This window comes from Molothrus ater, chromosome 3 (assembly GCF_012460135.2).
Source record: "Molothrus ater isolate BHLD 08-10-18 breed brown headed cowbird chromosome 3, BPBGC_Mater_1.1, whole genome shotgun sequence".
Lineage (NCBI taxonomy): Eukaryota > Metazoa > Chordata > Aves > Passeriformes > Icteridae > Molothrus > Molothrus ater.
The window spans coordinates 73573804-73594120 of NC_050480.2; the positions used below are offsets into that span (position 1 = coordinate 73573804).

General features: G+C 41.2%; 1 protein-coding gene across 3 annotated transcripts; it reads left to right on the plus strand.

Annotated features, from left to right (window-relative positions):
* The first annotated feature begins 1375 nt into the window (after positions 1-1375).
* On the plus strand, positions 1376-15586 carry MATN3 (matrilin 3). 3 transcript variants are annotated; one of them, XM_054514439.1, is made up of 7 exons: positions 1376-1664; positions 3358-3927; positions 6689-6811; positions 7231-7353; positions 7896-8018; positions 13188-13292; positions 15086-15586. In XM_054514439.1, exons 1-7 carry the CDS (start codon positions 1535-1537, stop codon positions 15139-15141), a joined length of 1230 nt encoding a protein of 409 aa, XP_054370414.1. In that variant the 5' UTR covers positions 1376-1534; the 3' UTR covers positions 15142-15586. The 3 variants fall into 3 exon arrangements, with proteins under 3 accessions (XP_054370414.1, XP_054370415.1, XP_054370416.1); XM_054514440.1 differs by having other exon boundaries at positions 7231-7348; positions 7891-8018; XM_054514441.1 differs by lacking the exon at positions 6689-6811.
* Positions 15587-20317: the final 4731 nt, after the last annotated feature.

Here is a 20317-nt window from a genome sequence, read left to right on the forward strand (position 1 = left end):
GGCTGTTTACTGAGACTGTCCTGGTGGGTGGCTGACCATGTGTGTGAGTAGTATTTGACAGCAGCAGGCACTGCCTGAAATTTGTCTGGGGGGTGTGTGCATGTGCTCTTGCTCAAAAAAGCTGCAGTGTCTTCTGAGAGAGAGAAACCATTATACTCCCCTGGAGCCCTGCCTGCCCTGTGGCTTTCTCTGCCTGAAGGGTGGTGGTCCCTCTTCCCTGCCACCGTTTGCAGCCTTTGGGAATGTGATGGTGGCCTCTTCTACTGTGCTTTCATGGTAGAACTTGCTGAAGAGAGTCAGTGCCTGCCTGATACTGTACAGCTGGGGGCTTGGTGGTTCCTCTTCTAAATCAAGGCTTCCTGTTCCCCTGATGGAGGTGATGAGAGAGAAGATGATCCTGCATGTCAAAAATGCCAGTCACTTGTTTTTAGAACTTTAAAAGTTTAATAGTAATAAAATGGTTATAAAAATAGTAGTATAATTAGAGTAATAAAAATTTGAACAATTGGGATTAGGACAATATGAGACGATAAAAACAAAGAGTTACGGACGGTCTGGGTACCTCTTTCTGGGCAAAAGAAGCCCGAAAAAGGACACACGTTAACAGAGGATTAACCCTTAAAAGCAATAGCCTGTTGCATATTCATACATCTCATACATGATGCATAAATTCCATTCAAACAAAGGATTCTGTCTGATCAGTGTCAGCTTCTTCCTCTTACTCCTGACGGCGTCTTCATGCCTGAGCAAGGCGGGAAGAAGTTCTTTCTTCTGATAAGTGAGCAATAAATTCTTTTTCTCTGAAAGATTTAGGTGTCCTGTGGCTGCTATCTCGGTGTGAGTCCTTTCTTTAAAAAAGTATCTTACATAGCATAGTTTCTATTTTAACATTATGTTATAACCTAAAACTATATTTAACACACTACTTAAGAAAATTAACACAACTTTCTAACATAACACATACAATATTAGTTTTAAAATTTGCGAAAAGCCAATCATAAAATACCTATTTTTCACACTGCAGTGCGACGAGATACAATTTGGCAAAAGCGTCTTCTAACGCCCTGTGCTGGAGATGAGGGTGCCTTTGTGCCTAAAGCCGTGCTTTCCCAAAAGCTCACTGCAGCTTCCTGCAGGAACTGGCCAAAATGTCCTTGGCCACGTTTGGCAACAGAGCGGGCAGTTCCTTGTGCCTCGGTGATCACATTAGGAGCTTTTCTCCCGTTCTTTGCAACTACTGTCCTGGAGGCTGAAATGCAAAATTAGCCTGGAAGGAGGAACGGTGTGTCAGCTGCGCCCAGGTTTGAGCTCCGCCCCGGCCCTGCCGCACGTTCCCAGCGAGGAGCTCTGATCCTCGCCCCGTCTCTCTCCCCGGTGCTGAGCGCTCGTCGGGGCGGGGGAGCGAGGGTTCCCGGCCTGCCCTGCGGAGGAGGCGGCGGGGGCGGCCGATGCCCCCTCGCTGTCCCGTCCCCCTTCCCGCTCCCAGCAGCTTTAAAGGCGGCGCGGCAGGCATGGGGCCGGCGGCTGCAGCACCATGGGGCGGGCGCTCGGCATCCTGCGCTGCTGCCTGGCGCTGGCGCTGGCGCTGCCGCCGCTGCCCGCGGCTCCGCAGGGCCCCGCGCTCCGCCCGCGCCGGCAGCCGCGCCCCGGCGGCCGCTCCGCAGGTACCGCACCGGGCCCGGCCCGCTCCGCGCTCCCGCTGCCGTTCCGCGCAGCTCTTCCCTACCTGAACCCCGCGTAGCTGTTCCCTGCCTGCGCTCATTGCTCGAAACATCTTTATTTCAGACTCGTGGAAGGACCAGGTTACTGAAAAGGTTTTTTTCCTTTTCAATCTAAAAAAGGGAAGTTTTCTACCTACAAATACTGCACTGGCCACTGGCTCCACTGGCTCACTAGCTCTTTTTTCTTTCTTTTCTTTCTTTTTTCTTTTTTTTTTTTTTGGACAAACCTTGCTTGTCTTTTTTTTTTTTTTTTCTTCATGTCTTAAGCTACTCATGCATGCACTAACATTTCTTCATGTTCTTTTCAGCTTCCCAAAGGCGAAACTGAGTGAAACTGAGTTACAGGATGAATATAAAATTGTATAGAATATAGCTGTGTGGGATCCTAGATTCGGCTGGTCTATTACTCCATCCAAAGGCAAAATCAACTATGCTGCTGTGCTTCCTGAGGGAATTTGTGCAATTTCTTTTTTTCCCTCTCTTTTCACTTGAATTAGAAAAAAAGGTTTCTAGTGTCTTGGGGGAAAAAAAAGTGCTGTTCTCACCTCTACTTTTAAGATACGTGTGAAGATTTTTTAAAATTTCAGCTGGAATGGAATAATAAAAGTCACCTTGATAGTAGCCAGGAGAGGTGGGTCAGGTTCCCAAAACAGCCCTCAAGGTGTGAATTCAAACTGAACACCTCATATTTTGCTATTTAATGCACTGGTGAGCCAGGATGTCTCTTTTATAGAAATACTCATATTTTGGGTTGCCCATTTTTCAGCTGCAAATCCAGCCTTGATGGTATAAATTAAGTACAAGGTACTGTCTGTGTCAGGATGTGGTATATCAGGACAGGGAGGGGGCATTTCCTTTGCCTGCTGTCACTGTCTTGATTGGTTTTTGTCTTCCTAGAGGTGATGTTTGTCTCTGATCTAGGCTATGGCTTTTCTGCTTCTGTCTAGATTTATATGGCAGTGAGGAACTTTGGAAATGTGTGTGTAAATGTTTATTTTTACATATAAAATTATTTAATGAGTAATTTCATTTTTCTCTCTCTGCTCTACAAGCCATAAACAATAACAATTTCCAGAGAAGCCTTTTTACAACATCATTTGTGTCTTTTTCCTGGTTGGCCTTTATTTGTTGTTGTTGTGTATTTTGGATTGTGATTTACAAACAAGAAATAATTCCTGATTAGCAGTTTATATTGTTACTATCCAAAAATCTATTACAATCCATTCCCTATATGATCTAGTCAGATGTTTTGCCATTTTATTTCTTTATCTTATAAAAACTGGAATTCAGGCATTATGAAAATAAACAGTAAATACATTTATATATAATTATTTCATTTCTTTGTTGGCTGTTACATGAAAACCACCACCCTTTGTTTCAAGGATAGTTAGACATTTTGAGCGCTCAAATGTGCACCTATCTATTAATGCTTAGAAAAACCCAGTTATTTATTACTTGTCAAAATTAATATTTACGGCTCTCTAATATGTTGCTCACTATAATTTGAAGCGTCTTCATAAAGAATCACCAGCATTATGTGGCAGGAGTAGTTTGCCATGACAGCACTCGCTGCCCTTGGGTGAAGCTCCTGTCCCGTGTGGGAGATGACTGCAGCATTTTCCTTCCCTCTTGGCAGACACTGCCTGTAAGAACCGGCCTCTAGACCTCCTCTTCATCGTAGACAGCTCCCGCAGCGTCCGACCCGAAGAGTTTGAGAAAGTGAAACTCTTCCTGTCAGAAATGATCGATACCCTGGATGTGGGTGAAAGAGCGACGCGCGTGGCTGTCATGAACTACGCCAGCACTGTCAAGGTGGAGTTTCCCCTCCGGACCCACTTTGACAAAGCCTCTCTGAAGGAGGCTGTGTCCCGCATTGCGCCCTTGTCTGCTGGCACCATGACCGGCCTTGCCATCCAAACTGCCATGGAAGAAGTCTTCACTGAGGAAATGGGCGCCCGGCCAGCAACCTTCAGCATCCCCAGGGTGGTCATTGTAGTGACGGACGGACGGCCGCAGGACCAGGTCCAAGGTGTGGCGGCGAGCGCGCGGACGGCCGGCATCGAGATCTACGCAGTCGGAGTGGGCCGGGCAGACGTGCAGTCCCTGAGGATGATGGCCAGCGAGCCCCTGGATGAACACGTCTTCTATGTGGAGACCTACGGCGTGATCGAAAAGCTGACATCCAGATTCAGGGAGACTTTCTGTGGTAAGCGGAGCAGTCCAAGAGAGCAGTGTAACTCGGCTCCTTTTGACTGCTGCTGTGGTTGCACTCCGTAAGAAAGACGTTTTTCAGAAGTGTTATGTATCACATCTAAATCACATCCTTTACCATCCATTGGGCAAACAAGCCAACCCTCTTTTTCAGTGGAGGCCAAGTAATGGCCTTTTCATTTTGAATAGTGACCTTAGTGTAATGTAGGTGACAGACCTGACTCACGTGAACCTCCTTGTGCAGTTGGTCAGATTTAGAGAGAAAGAGAAATCACAGCAATCTGGGCAAGGTTTGACTGTATATAATTACTGAATTACTGAAGGTACACCAGAGCTGAGCAGGCTGCTCGTTTCTTTTTCCATCTCACTGGGAAGGAAGGAGGGTGGGAGTGTGGAGCTGAAGGGATTCCCTGTAGGTTCAAGAGTAGGACAATCAGCGTGGCAGGTAAACCACCACACTGGCTTGAGCAATCTGGTGCAGGATAAAGTGCCCAAATGCAGCAGCAGATCATCTCAGGACAGGCTTTCACTCCTTAGGCACTGCTGGGTGTTTCCAGTGTGCCAGGCTCACATCTCCCTCTGTTTCTCTACAACTTGATTTAGACAAGGAACTGTGGGATGGGATTAATTAGCTTTGCTTTTTCAGGGCTCATCTTCAAAGAATGCTGTATGTATTTGGTTTAGGCTAGAACTCCCCTAACAATGCTAGGCCAGAATGGGCTGTTACTGTCTTTTACAGGGAAAAAAGATCATCTGGAGTATTTAAAACTGCCTATAGATAGCTGTGACACAGCCCTACTCACAAAAATCAAAATACAACTTTCTGACAATTAAAAAACTTGTGCAAAGTAGATTTTTCTAGTGAAGTTCTAAGAAATTTACTTTAAAATAAATCTCCAGCAAATAATAGGTAAAATAGGTATAAATGACATTGTAAAAGAATTAAAATAACAGCCACTTTCTTGGGAACTTGGTTGGCAGTGTGTTACTTTTGTTATTTCAGAGCCTTACTAAAAATGACCACTACACCTTTTGAGTATGTTTTAAGTGAATAAACCTCTTTCTCTAGGTATGAAATAATTGTGTAAGACCATCTGCAGAGAGGACACTTTGCCAATAATTAGCATAGGAAATGCCTTGAGGTTTGGCTTGACAGCACGTTGTGCTGCTGGTGTGACCAGACCCTCACAAGTGCCCACCCAGCTGGACAGGTACATGTGCTGTGAACACAGCACTCGTGTCCACTATGTTCTCACCAAACCAAGCCCTTTCATAGCAGCAAAGAAAAATCTCTTGTTCTTAGGAATAAACTGTTTATTGTGCTGTAGCATAGAAATTAGGCCCCTACAAGGCTGGAGAGTAAATCAGAGAGCTCACACATGTACACTTCCAGTGGAACTCTGAGTCGCTTGCGTGCAGTTTGCCAGAATCTGGGATTCATGAAAATAACAGGGTGAAGGAAAACAGTCTTTAAAAAGACTCCTATAAACCAAATGAATCTAAGAGGGTCTTTTAAGTCAGTGTGGTAAACTGGGTCTCTTTACAGCTCCAGAGTGCTTTTTGGTCAGAAATCTGGACTCACCAGTGGCAATAAGGATTTTCTTTCACTTTGACCAAGGCAATTAATTTATTTGCAGGGTGAACTGAAAACAGGGAAATTAATGTTCAGGGGAAAAATAGTTGGCTAAGATCAAGTTCTTGATGCACTGAGAGCATTATTCAGCATGAAGCCATCCCAGAGATGGAAAAGTCTTAGCCTTTAGTAGCTGTCCAAGTCAGTGGACGTTTGACTTTCCTACCACAAAAATCTGACTATTTGAATCTAAGCTTCTCACTTATGCTTGAAAAGATCACCCAGAGATTTTGCTCATGTAAAATGTAAAGAAAGACAAGACAACTCTATCAGCCTTTTTTAGAAGAATTCTAAATCTTCCTTGTTTTAGAAAATGGGAATGTTGCCATTTTGTTGCCACAAAATTGCCTTGTTTTCAGAAACACATGAGAAGGTTTAAGCTCTCTTGCTTCTGATTTTTTATCTCACCAGTATTACTTTGGAGATTGATTTAACCAGTAGTCCATACCCACAATAATACTAATTAGTAACTACAAATCTAAGTAAAAATCTCAGGTAAAACCCCTTCCCTTCCCTTCCCTTCCCTTCCCTTCCCTTCCCTTCCCTTCCCTTCCCTTCCCTTCCCTTCCCTTCCCTTCCCTTCCCTTCCCTTCCCTTCCCTTCCCTTCCCTTCCCTTCCCTTCCCTTCCCTTCCCTTCCCTTCCCTTCCCTTCCCTTCCCTTCCCTTCCCTTCCCTTCCCTTCCCTTCCCTTCCCTTCCCTTCCCTTCCCTTCCCTTCCCTTCCCTTCCCTTCCCTTCCCTTCCCTTCCCTTCCCTTCCCTTCCCTTCCCCATAATAGAAAGGAATTGCATACAAAGACTCAGAAGAGCTTTTCATGGCTGAGTTCCTGTGTAATGTTACTGAATGCTTAATATCTCTCCTTGTTGAACCATCTCATTTTCAATTCATCTTTTCCCCTGCCACCTCAGGTAACGAGTTATTTCCCTGCCGTTTATGGCCTCTCTCTCCTGGCTATGGAGTGCTGCAAAGGAGGTCTGTAACTTGTGACAGGAACACTGCACTGACATTTACTACCAGTAATCCAGCAAACAGTGCAAGATGTACTTGTGTAAGCATGAATGAGTAATGCCTGTTCCTGTCCTCCGGGGTGGCTGAAGTAGCTCTCTGTCACTGCCCTTTGCAGCTGTGAGCGTGTGTGCCCTGGGGAGCCACGGCTGCCAGCAGCTCTGTGTGAGTGATGGGGCATCCCACCTCTGTGACTGCTATGAGGGATACACCCTGAATCCAGATAAGAGAACCTGCTCAGGTATTATTCCTTTGGATAATGAGTTCAACTAGGAAAAAAAAAACCACACTATTTGTGGTTTTGAGATGCTACTTGTTTGCTTCTGTTGAAACAACAAACGTGTATCTTTTTCAATAAGAATTCTAGACATGAATAATAAATAAAACTCAGCTGCAAGTAATGGTGAGATGTAGTTTGATTCTATCACTGTCCTTTTTATTGTGCCTACAGATCCATTCATTAGGGCCAGATGCTGGAACAAAGTCTCCAAATGTAGACACTATAGATATTTTCTCCTACCACTTGTTCTAATTCCTTCAATTACTATTGCCATTTCTGAGCTGATTCCAAATCAAAATTTATTTAAAAATAGGAGTGTGCACTCCATCTCAAACTGCTTGTTATTAACAATAAGTTTTGTCTCTAACATGCCTGCCAAGCTATGGACCTGTGTGCACCTGGGAGGCATGAGTGTGACCAGATCTGTGTGAGTAACAACAGATCCTATGTCTGTGACTGCTATGAAGGCTACACCTTGAATCCAGACAAAAAGACTTGCTCAGGTAAGAATTAAAGGCTACTTGATTATATGAAACTCATAGAGATATGGACATGTTTTCTGTGAATTACCCTAAAATGAGAACTCAGCTGAAGTCTTTTCCTTGTTTCCAATAACAGTAACATTGCATTATTCTTTACATTTGTTGATTAGAAAATGCAGTTTTGCACTTATCTACCATTTTATTTTATTTGTTTATTCTTCACAGAATTCCATAAACGCTGTTTAGCTGCTTAGTCTGACACAGGGCAGGTTATTGCTCATCTCCTGGGGGTTTTTAGCTTCATCCTTACTGGGGATGTACAAGACTCTTGGAATTGCTGATGAAAGACAGAACTGCATGAGATGTGGTGTAGTCATGTCTTGCAGTATCTGCCTCCTCCATTAAATAATTAATAACTGAATTGACCTGTCTGCAGCATAATAAAATAATGTAGTAGGACACTGGTTAAATCATAAGGGAATTATAATTTAAAATGTTGAGCATTTAAAACAGTATCTGGGAGGGATTAACAGGTTTCTTTCCTAAACCATGGCTCACCACAGCCATGGACATGTGTGCACCTGGGAGGCATGACTGTGCCCAAGTCTGTCTGAGTAATGATGGATCCTACAGCTGTGGCTGCTATGAAGGATACACTCTGAATCCAGACAAGAAGACTTGCTCAGGTAAGATCTGATTAAGGAAAAATGTGTTCCACTGAAAGCAAGCAGCTTTTAAAAATCTGGCTAATTGATTTTTTCTGATAAATTATCCCAGAGTTTCTGTACAACTCCTGAAAACTCAGGGCAACTTTGTTTTTCCATACGTACAGTAGTAAAATGAGATCCTTGGCTCTTCTGCAGTAGTGTGAAGGTTGTATTTGGTTAAAATTAAAATGCCATTTAGCATTTCCTTGAGGACTTCACAGTATTTTCATACCCATGGAGCATGAATTGCCATATCCAGTATGTGATTTGGACCACTTCTGTCAGAAAATCTGCAGTAAAGCAGCACAAGGGAATGAGATGAGGGAGAACATGGACTGTGCTGGAAGAATGATTGTAGTCTGTATCATCATGAGTGTGATTGCTCTTTCTGGTGGATGTGTTTGGACCTTAAAAAATATTCCAGCCTTAAGGCTCTAGAAGATAGAGGGAAATGTTCCTTCTCAGTGCTGGTCTCTTGTGGAGAACAAGAGCATAGATGTAGCTGGTACTCAGGGATGTACACATAAGTATATATTATCTACAAATTGTTATCTATTCTATAATATCTTCACTTGATTAGGGTTTGATCTTCACTCTGAATTTCTTTGGATGTCTCATGATTTATTTAGGCAAAATCCTTTTTTCCTCCCAGTTCCACTATAATCCTTTTCCTTCCTGTATTTTGTGTGACAAACTGTTGGATTTAGGCTTCCAGTTCCAGGAAGTTCCTGGGCAAATCTCTCAAGGTAAGTCACACGTCTCACATTTCAAAGAGGTGAAGCCAGAGGGTCTCAGTATTTCTTCCTGCCTAGGTTAGGAGCTGATTTTGTAAATATGGTGCTTAGGATGAGCTCTTAGCTGGCATTACAGAGAGGCAATAAACATGTAATGGAATGTAAATTCAGTTAGGCCTCTCCTTTGGGAGTCTAATCCCAAACCTCATTTCATAGCCCTGATTCTCCTTCTGCTTACTCAAACTTTAAATTATTTTCTTCACATGCTTACTTTTTTTTCCCTTTTGAATCTCATTTAAATGATGCAAAAATAGTCTAGGTCTGGGAGAGGGTCTTTTTTTCCCTTTTCTTTTACCTTTTCCTTTTTTTTCTTCTTTTCCTTTGCTTCCTTTCCCTTCTCCTTTCTTTCTCTCTTTCTTGCTCTCTTTTCTCTCTTCCTTTCTTTCTCTACTCTTTATTTTTTCTTGTGCCTTGCTGGGCCCTCTTACTGCAAAGATATCCAAATATAGGAACTCCTTCTCAGCTTGCCCTTTCAGAATTGACGTGTTAAATTTGGCAGAAAACAGCAGCCTCACACATAAAGTGCCCACTTTGTAACTGGCAGTGGGTGTCACATCTTTTTTAGCAGCCACATATACTTTTCTGTTTATGGTCTTTTCACTCCATAAAACAGTGTCTTCTCCAACTCAATTAGAGCTGAAATAATGCCAAATAGTCTCTTAAAATCAAGATATTTGTTCTCTGAAATTCTGTTGGATAATTGTTTTGTAACTTCTTCACTTTCAGTTCCATTCCTTTTGCCATCTGTTACAGCTGCAAAAAAGCGTTGCCAGTATTCCAAAATTTCCTACTAATTTTGTGACGTTGATAGTCAGATAAAAACATGCTCTGTGCACCCTGCTCTGGTTAACAGCATGCTGACATGCAGTAAAAACATCCTGGTGTGAATGCAAATGAAGATACATTTGCTAATGGGAATCACTATGACCAGCTCTAAAGTTTGGATATGGGTTGATATTCTCTAAAGTTTGGATATGGGTTGATATTCTCTAAAGTTTGGAGCTTACACCTGCACTTGGGTGTTAAAAAACAGTTCTGTGCCCACTTGAGCAAATGTCAGAGACACAAAGAACTTTATATAGAACAATGTTAGTAAATAGTCCCCATGCCGTCTTTGTCAACTTATAAATAAGGCCTTCCCTAATTTATGTAATATTCAGCAAACCCAGAAGTGACAAATTGTTGAGAAGAGCTGGGGTTAGTCACACACTTTGCAGTACTGTGGAATGTGTGTACCACCATGCAAGACAGTTTGAGGTGATGTCCTCCCCTCCAGCCTGAATTTCATCTTGCTGTTCCTTTCTTTAGCTTCTCAGTGACTTTGTGTTACAGTAAAAATAGAACAATTTCAGAAGTGTTTCTTTCCTTCTCAGTCTGCTTACAGTAAAGTTATTGCATGCTGGAAACCTTTCCTAGTGTGCCTTTGGAGCTGATGTGGCATCTCACATCTGGTGGGGTTACACAGCTGGGTCAGAGGGAGCAAGCTCTGAGGTATCCCTTGCATTAATTAATGTATTAATCCCCAGTAATACAATTGCTGCTCCAAGGTGAGATCAGTTACACATCTCAGCAGTCCCTGATAAGATTCATAGAGGAGAGGCTCCCAGCATGGAAAAGCATTGCCATTGGGAAGAATTAAAAAATGTTATCTTAGTTTTGGATAACTGCTTCTCCAAAGCACATCCTGTGTGAACTGGTGTGTGTGCACCAGGAACCTATGACTGGCAGCAGATCTGTGTGAGTGATCACAGACCTGTGACTGCTATGGAGGCTTTATCTTAAATTCAGATGACAAAACATGCTCAAGTATTTGGATTTTTTCCTGAATATGTTTATTTATTGAAGCACCTTGTTTTAATGTGTTAAACATCTTTAATCTGTTTGAGAAATGGTCTATCAACTCACAAGCTCTCAGGAAGTATAATCCCTTTTCATTCTTTTATACCTCTTTCCAAAATATTTTGAGCTAGTTTGGTTCTTCTCCTTTAGTTTTAGCAGTTGCTGTATTTAAAGCTAGTTTAATGTTGTCATCACACCTTGAAGGACTCGCTGTATTTAAAAATACACTCTGCATTCCTGAAATGGGAATAATTGGGGGTGTTGGGAAAGCAGGGTTCTGGGGCATCTGTCTCAGGGATGTGAGTCTCCATTGCCTACCAGCATTTGGAGAGTGGCTGGAGGGTCCCCAGAGGAACACAAATACTCAGGTTAGAACTGCTGCAATGCTAAACCTTGCATCCTTGGCATCTCCTCTGAGCTCAGTGGGGAAAGAATGAACTCACCAACTGTTTTCAGATGGGCAATACTGGGATCAAGTGTTGGCAGAACGTCTCCACAGTTTGATGTAGAATCCAAAGTTAAGTTGGGTAGGAAGGGACCTCAAGAGCTGCCTAGCTGTACCTCTGGTTCAGAGTGGGAATCACCTGCCATCACATCAAGTGGCTGAAGATGCTGTGTAAGAGCACAGTTATAAAATTGGTGGATATAGACAAACACCATCTGCAAAAATAGTTCCTTGTTGGTCTGGACTTGACCACAAAGGCAGTGTAAAAACACAGCTTAGCATGCTTTGTGTGTCTTGTTGGGCATCCCAGGGGCAACAGGAATCCCCAAATTTTGAATATCAAATACTGGAACACTTTCAATTTCACAGTAGGACTGTAGAAGAATTCAGAATACCTTTGAACAATTGCCAGAGGTGGTTGGAAAAATCATTTTGTTAAAAGAGACAACATCCAAGGAGGATCAGTATCTATCATTGGAGAATTTAAATGCAGACATAAAAAGTTAACTGGCAGTTGGTTGGAAACCAACCATGTTGGTGTGATGTTCTGAACTGGCCTTTCTCCAGCTGACTCTTGAACAGCTCTTCTTTGTACATTGACCATAAAGCCAGTGGAATGTTCCAAACAGGGGAGCTGAACAAATACAGCCTCAGTGGAATCAAGGAGACACCAATTTCAACATTGGCTTTAACACAAATGAGTTTCTGCACTGCCAGATCTGCAACCTCATAGATTTTGCAGTTTCCTTTTAAAATGGGAGTATTAATGGCATGATTGACAAAAAAAAAAAAAACGAAAACCACCAAAACCCAAACCAAACCAAAACAAATAAAAAAAAAAGAAGCCAAAACAGTCCAGGGAAAAACAGAAATGTACTTGTGTACAATTTACTGTTTCTATAATTTACTGTTACAATGCTCACACACATTGTTTGACATTGATCAGCTATGCATTTATATATCTAGAGAAAAAAATTATTAATATGCTATTGTTGCCTTTGCAAGTAATGTAAAAAAAACCCCATTTATTAAGAGATGGGTATTTTATACATGTAATACCTCTTGATAACTTATTGAAAATGTATTTGTAGGCTCTCTTTGAAGAAGGCTTTGCTTTTGGAAGCTTATTATTCCAGTCTCAGATGTGGATGGTGAACTCACTACAGTACCTGTGCTGCAGTAGCTGTTGATACATTTGTTCTCAGCCTTCAGCAAAGTGGTGCAGCCTTAACTTATTTACTTTATGGAGTAGGTGATGTTAAATTGCCTTTCATACAGCCAAGATCTCACAGCCATCTACTGATGCGTGATATTATTATACTACAGTGAAATTGTCATCATTGCTGATTTTTTCTGTGAATTATGGAGAAAAAGGAATTGTTGAGGACAGCTGAGGTTGGTCTCCTGCAAGTCTGGAAGACTGAGTTCAAGACTTAGGAACAGATTCAATGGAAGCACTGTGGAATATAGCAATGATCACTTTCCCTTTCTGAAGAGATTGGTAACTCCTGTTATACTAACTGGCTCCTCCAGTTAGATTGCTGGGTCTTTCTGCCAGATTATAAATTCACTTGGGCGTATTTGAATGATGTCATTCCCTCCATCTATATTCATGTGACATTTGAATGGATTTGTGTCCATCCTCCCTAGGCAAGCATGTCGCAAATGTCAGAAACCAAGAGTACTTGTGGGGTAACACAATTAAAGTTGAAAGGGAGGCTGCTTGGTCTCTGCAGCCAGGCCCTTTTTTATTTTTATTTTTTCTCAGTAATGGTCTAATTTAAAGAGTATAGAGGATCCAGGTAGGCAGGTGAGGAACATCCTGCTCTGCTTCCTTCTTGGCTCGAGTTGAGCTCTCTGTCCTGGAGTCCCTGTCCTGGACTCACTCAGGTCTCTGGCTACACACCAGCCCCTGTTCACTGCTGCTCCTCCTTCCCACCTGCCCTGGCTTGCAGTGCTTGCTGTAGTCTTTCAGCGTGGGTTTGATCCTTCCACAAGATGAAGAATTTTCTTGGGATTTAAATGTTCAATAACTGTAGTAAATATAGTAAATGCTGTTTTCTCTCTTAGGAGCCATAACGAGCAGTCTTGTAACTGAAGAGTCCTGTAAGTGTGAAGCCATAGCTGCCCTCCAGGACTCAGTGACCTCACGCCTCGAAGCTCTGTCCACAAAATATATCCTTTTTCTGACATGATCACCTGCATTCAGCATTTTCCTGGTATTTTAGAGGTAGCTGTTTTGTTATTAACCAGGGAAGAAATATCCAGGGAAGAAAGTATTTTCAGGGTGATTTTAGAAATATTATGGAAAAAAAGATAGGTTGTTGCAAACACTACTGTGTTTTCACATTTCATTGAAGAGCAACATGATACAGATAAAATAAATGCATATGCCCACACTCCCCAGATTATATCTGCCATGTTGAACATCAAGCACTGTTCATCAAACTCATAATTCTACTGGGTGGCTTTTACTGTTACATCAGACACTCAGTTTTGAGCCCTCCTATTATGTCCCAAAACTTTAGGGACAACTTCCCGGGCAGTGTGACAAGAGTCCCATTAGCTGTGGTATCCCTCTGCATCCCACCTCCATGGGCAGGCACTGTCCCAAGTGATTTTCAAGCACCTTCTTTTCCCTGAAAACGTGTGAGCCTGTTAATATGCAGGCATGCAGGAGCATGAGAGGGCTGCAAGGCAGGGTGCTGGAGGCTCTGGGCAGGCCGGGTACCCGTGGGGGACCCGAGGTGCCGGCTGGGGTGGGATTTGCCGGCTGCGTTTGCTGCAGTGCCGCAGCTGCAGCCGGGAAGGGAATCGCGGTCAGCCCCCGGATCAGACATTCCACAAACATGTGGGAGAGAAAAGAAACCCCAAGCAATAAACAAAGAGAAAGTGGTGATCTCTGTGGTACCACAGTAAGCCTGAATGCTGAAATAAATGCCCTCAGATGACATGGTAGGAACTAATAACTGGAAGTTGAAGTTGGACAAGCTGTGGTACATCATAAGGCATAATTTTTAGAAGTGAGAGTGGTTGATCACTGCTACAATTTACCAAGGAAGGTCACAGATTTTCTTCGCTGAAAATTTTTGAGACTGAAGGCTTTTTTTTGTCAAAGGTGCTCTTATTCAAATAGGAATTGATTTAAAGGAGCATTATGTCTGTAGTTATCATCCCAATCTCTGAGGCTTCAAAACCAAGGAAGAGTGGACTATTTAAGATTAAAAAAAAGGAGAGCTTTATACATAATTTAGATAGACACAAGAATTTTTCAGTTTGCCAAAGTTTCTGAAAGTCAAATAAACACTTCTGCCAAGGACACAAAACTTTCCCAGTTTTTGGATAAATTCAAAGTTATTTTTATGAGATCTAATTGCACATCCCTCTTCATGCAGTGTGCTTGGAGTTCAGTTTATCTGCCTGGGAAAAGCAAGGGGAAGAACTCACATTTTCCTGGATTATAATATATAATTCCATGGAATCTAATTAGTTAAATCTGAACACCAAGATATTTAAACCTGTAATGTCATCTCAGTAGTAGCATGTCCTTCAGAGATCAATCTTTCTGCCCCAAGAGCTCATGTTAAACAAGAAAATGTTGTAGGTTTAAGTTAGGAATAGACTTTATACAAAGAACCGAGGCTTTCTTTCAAAGTTATTCTTTGATGGCCATTTCTATCCCTAGCATCCTATCAAGACAATCTGGAAAACATAGCAGAGACCTTCTGCTCCTCGTCCCTGGGTATCACCTGATCCAACACTTTATAAGAAATTAGCGTTGTTGAGATTATTTGAGAAGATGCCAGATCTTGACAGAGCTCTAATATGTTTGGAAATCTCTGTTTCAAGCATGTATTGACCTCACCCAGAAACCAGACTGGTTTTTTTTGAAAATGCAACAATGAGAAAGACTGTAAATAAAACAAACCTTATAGACATCTATTTTATTGTCCTTAACAACTGACCACTAGAGGAAGTGTCTGAGAAGCTGCAGGCATATCAAGACAGACAGCAGATTGTCTGAGCTATCATTTTGCTTTATTTTAAAATAATCTTTCAGAATCAAGCCTTTTTATTGTTTTCAGGAAGCTTTATTTCATTGCACAGCTTACAAAACAGCAGTGGTTAATTATTATGGACAAACATCAAGAAGATTTCAGGAAGACAAGAGTCTTGAAAATACAGTGACCCTAAGGATCTTTATGTACAGTCACTTTATAGCCATGAAGCTACTCATACCTGCTGTGCTTCAGTGTCTACTGCAGATACTGCTTTTCTGTAGTAACTGCATTTTTTATTCTCTTACTTCAAAGAAAATACAGGAAAAAAAGAATGGATACAGTATATTACATTATATAAAACTTTGAAGTGGCAAGGCAGAATGAAAAAATGTGCCTATGTATTCTTTCAATTAAATGGGAAAGTTGGGATCTTGTAACTTATTTTAATAAAATACAATATGATATGCACATTGATGTTGGAAGTTATTTTGTATTCAACCTAAAGGACATGTGTTATGAAATAAAGGGTTTAAAAAACCCAAGGAAACAAAACTTCAAGGATAAAGGAGGCATACATGGAAGAAATAAACAGAACACTGCCCCACGTCACATGTTTTGAAAAAGAGGTATTTGATTTTAAAATTTAGATGTCTGTAATATAAGCTGTATAAACTGTATATATAGATAAAAGATTGAACAGTAATTTCAAGTACTAATAATGTTTAAAATGTAGGAGAACAAAAAAATCCTCCAATTTAATATTTTTATCCTGCAAGATTTACTTATGTTCTTAGTCAGACTTTCCTGTTGTCATTACAGATTTTATTGACACTTGTGTCAGTCAGGCTTTTAGGAAAAAACACACAAGCTAAGAATTAAAAAAATAGTTGTTAAAGGAATCCAATTATATACACTTGGCATTTATAATCATCCAAATACTTTAGAAATTATATTTAAATTAGGAGTCAAAACGATAGGGTTTTTTAATGGAAAAATCCCACGTATTTTGTAGACCTTTGCAATATAATGATACAAAATATCATATGTGGTAACTGGTTTGCCAAGGATGTATGAAACAACATCTGTACTTGTTTCACACCCTGCACATACCACATTCAAGCACGTTCAGTTATGTTCACTACACATGGGAGTGTGACTGCAGGTATGCCTGCACAGTAATGTGAAGCTGGAATATAACACGAAACAGCACAAGTGAACATGGGACACAGCTTCAGCTGTAAGGGCTAAAAATGAGACTATAAACCCTCCAAGAATGCTGGATTTGGCTCTGCTTTGTATTTTGTGGTGTGTCCCTGTACTGATATTAATTTGCTGCAGTACAATTAAAGTTAGCATGGGACGTCCTTATTATACTACACTTATTTCTTCAAAGTGCTGTGCATGCATATTTTTTTTATATTTCTCCAAGTCATGGAGTTTTATATCCAGCACTTTGCTTACTTTCATGTCCTCTGCTTAAGCATGAGTATTATACAGGCATTTACAGGGCCAGAAGTATGCCTTGGCCTCTGTAATTGGTAATAAACAAATTGTAAATCTAATGCAAGACTTTACAAGTTCTTGGCAATTGGGAGGGGATGACATCAGTCCTATTTACACTAAGGCCAGTTGTCAGATGAGATGTAAAATTTTATAGGATAGTGGAATATTGTCCTGGAGGCCAGATGTATCTTGCAAACTGTCAGCTGGGCAGGCTTTGATTCATGCACTAGTAATTGTAACTTCATTTTGTTTTACAAGTGATAATATTTACATTCAATTCCACTGAGCAATCACCTGCCTCACTTTGTGAGTACCAAGTAAAACTCCAAGATGATATAAATGATTTGTTTTAAATAGGACATATTGTTGTTCAGAAAAATTGGATTTATTATCCAGTGTGCTACAAGCCAATAATTACACACTCAAAAGAGACTGATTGTTTATTTCAGAGTTGTGCACCCAGGTCTGGGTGCTCAGTGGTGTTCTAAAAATCAAGCACATTGCCTATAAAAACTTCTTAAACTTAGTAAAACACAAAAATATAGTAAAATTTCTCCTGAATACAATAAAATTGCAGTACAGATTCTGTTTTTGTCCATGTGCAGTTCATGAGTCCCAAGTCAATTTCAGTTTTGGGGGTCTTTCTGTTAAGACCACCACAAAGTTGGAGGAATACGTTTGGTCTGTGTAATGAATTCATGAGTCCAATAATTTCAATTCCATGGCTCTGTGTGTGGTTAGCAGTACCTGAAAAGGTCCTTTCCACTTCTCAGCTAGTGGATCTCTTTCCAGGTTTTCAGGTAGACTTGATCTCCATGCTTGAAAGAATATATTGGTGACTTGATTGGGACTGGTGTTCTAAAGAGCAAGTACCTGTGTAATAATCTCAGGTTTTTCTTTAAAGACAAGAGATAATCTGTTAAAGCTTTTTCTCTTACCACATCATCTGGTCAGTTTTTCCTGTCAGTTTCACATTATGTGGTGTACCATACAGAATTTAAAATTTTTCTCAAATTTTTTTTAGAACCTGGCAGACTCCTTCCAATGTATCAAATCAGTGGTTGAAAAGGGAACTTTTAGATATACAGGGTTTTGGTGTGCCCAAATTCTACCTGCAATTGGACTAAATGCATCCCTTAATTCAGTCTTACCATCAGTACTTTCCTGGTCCCAATTATCACTATCCTGATTCTTTCTCAGAGAAACCAACAATTGTACACCTTCTTCTTCACTATCCACTTTCAGACACCTTTTCTCTATACTAGAAGCAGAACAGCAACAAGATAATTTCTTTTTCTCTTCCATCATCATTAACACATTTGAATCGGACACCAATTACCTGCATTTCTTTCTTGTTTTATGACCATTTCTCAATGAGAGAAATAAATCCACACACAGGATTTCATCCCACTTATCTAATCTTCTGCAAAATAACAGTTGTAGCATGTTATTATAATTTAATGTTCCCATTTCTGGCCACTTTTTATCACCATCCAATTTATATTTTGGCCACCATTGAGTACAGTATTCTTTTAACTACCACTTTATAAGAAGTTCTCCACCAAACTTTTCCCAGTGATTCCAAATACATCCCAATGGAGAACAAGGAGAAGGTTTAACTGATTGCCCCATTCCACATTATTACCCAAAAAGAGAAAGATTTCTAACCATGACTTCATACACTCACTTGTCACTCTCAAGCATGTATGAGTTTTCCAAAATTCTACTACACAATACCAATTCCACAATATTATATCAACCCCTCTATTTACTTTATACAGTCTCTTTTCATATATTGCATCTTTGTGTCTCTTATCCCCTCCTGGATGAGGAGATAGTCCCTGACCAAAATGCCAATGGGTGCTGGAGTTACAGTGCTACAAGTTACATAGTTCTTCTATTAATTAGTGTTCTACCTTCTGTTGGTCAATGATTCTCTTTCTTCTCATGTTAATCAGTCCATGTGCTCAGTCTTTCTTTTTGCTTTTGGTTTGGTGGATTTCTTGGGTCCGATGGTTGCAATCTGCCCTGCCAGAATTATCCGTTACCCAGTCTGAGCTGATTGCCGCACGATGCTGAGTTGACTTTATTAGTTTCCTTCTTATCTTGGGAGTTCTGCCAAATGTGGGCCTTGTGGCCCATAAATTCTGCATTCTTTGTGTCCATTATCAGTGTGACATCCTTCTTCCCAAGCTTTATTAACCTCCCCCTAGGTCTGAGATCATCAAAACTTGTCCAGCTGTAAATTTTAACATGGCAGTATTAGTGACAAGTAATTTATTTTTCTAATACCTCAGCATCACTGAGAACTTGTTAGTGTGAAATACAAAGCTGTGTTTTGTGTCAGGTACATACAGACAATGTGTGTATTTGTGATTGTGATATGTGTGGAAACCGACCATAGGACAATTATAAAGACAAATTCTAATAATAACTGAGGACTAAAGCATGGAAGAAGGCCTTTGAACCTATCTTTTGTTCGCAATTAACCTTAGTTGATTTAGGAGTATTTGAATTAAAGTGTTAAGGATGTTGCTCTTTGCTTGTAGTTAAGCCTTAAAGAGTTTTGTAATAATAAACTTTTGAAGTATAATTTTAGAATATTGCTTGTATCCCTGAAACTATAGCTTTGGAATATATATAAAGGAAACATGCTTATCTTATGCCTTAACAAAACAGAGAAAAGCAGCTTGAGAAAGGAAGATGAACATCACCTCAAGGATTTATGGTTTTGACCAAGGGAAGCTGGACATCACTGTTATTAGATTTATAGTCCTTGCAATTAAAAGGTGGACCCACATCTGGGGAGCTGGACTTCACCAGATGGGATTCTTCTTCCTTTCGGAAACTGGACCACCACCATCTGGGGATACTCCTTTCTGGGATACATCCCGAGAAAAACTAAATCACAATATTGTATAGAATTGTGATGTAAAAATTTGGAATAGAAACTGCTGAGAAAGCTTATGAGTACCCCTATCAATACCTATAAGCCTCAACTATCGGTGTGCAGTTGGAGGGAAAACTTCCCCCACTGTACCCAGCACTGTATTGATCCTACCTTACCATATTAATAAATAAATTGATTGCTGCTTGAATATTGGCTTAGTCAAGCTTCTTATTTAAAACATTAGTTGCTCTTTGTTTCAATTATTAAGTCTCCTTCCTTTTTGATTAGGAATGCCTTTAAGCTGAAAAAGGGCAGGTTTAGGTAATATATTAGGAAGAAATTCGTTACTGTGGGGGTGGTGAGGCTCTGGCACAGAGAAGCTGTGGATGCTCCATCCCTGGAAGTGTTCAAGGCCAGGCTGGATGGGGCTCGGAGCAGCCTGGTCTAGTGGAAGGTGTCCTGGCTCATGGCAGGACATGGCAGGGATGCAGACGGCCTTTGGAGTCCCTTCCAACCCAAACCATTCTATGATTCTATGCTGATGTAAGTTACACTACAAACCCCGTGTGCAGACAACCTGCGGTTCACAGACTTTGGGATTTTTCCTGGTGTAAAAGCAGCGTGACCTTTATTAACGAGCTAGCAGTGCTTTCTAACCGAGCCGAGCACTCCCAAACCGCCTGGGCCGGGCGATGCCCTCATGGCCCAGCGCGGGGATCCGGGCCCGCCGCCGGAGCGGGCACACCGTTAATGGCGCCGGCCGCTCCCCCGGAAGCGGCGCCATTTCCGCGGCGGTTGCCAGGGGG

Excerpts from the sequence above, each read along its gene's own strand:
- MATN3 (XM_054514439.1), top strand. The coding sequence starts at position 1,535 with ATGGGGCGGGCGCTCGGCATCCTGCGCTGCTGCCTGGCGCTGGCGCTG. Across the intron at positions 7,354-7,895 it reads AGACAAAAAGACTTGCTCAG|CCATGGACATGTGTGCACCT; the intron begins GTAAGAATTAAA and ends GGCTCACCACAG. Across the intron at positions 13,293-15,085 it reads CGAAGCTCTGTCCACAAAAT|TAGAGGAAGTGTCTGAGAAG; the intron begins ATATCCTTTTTC and ends ACAACTGACCAC.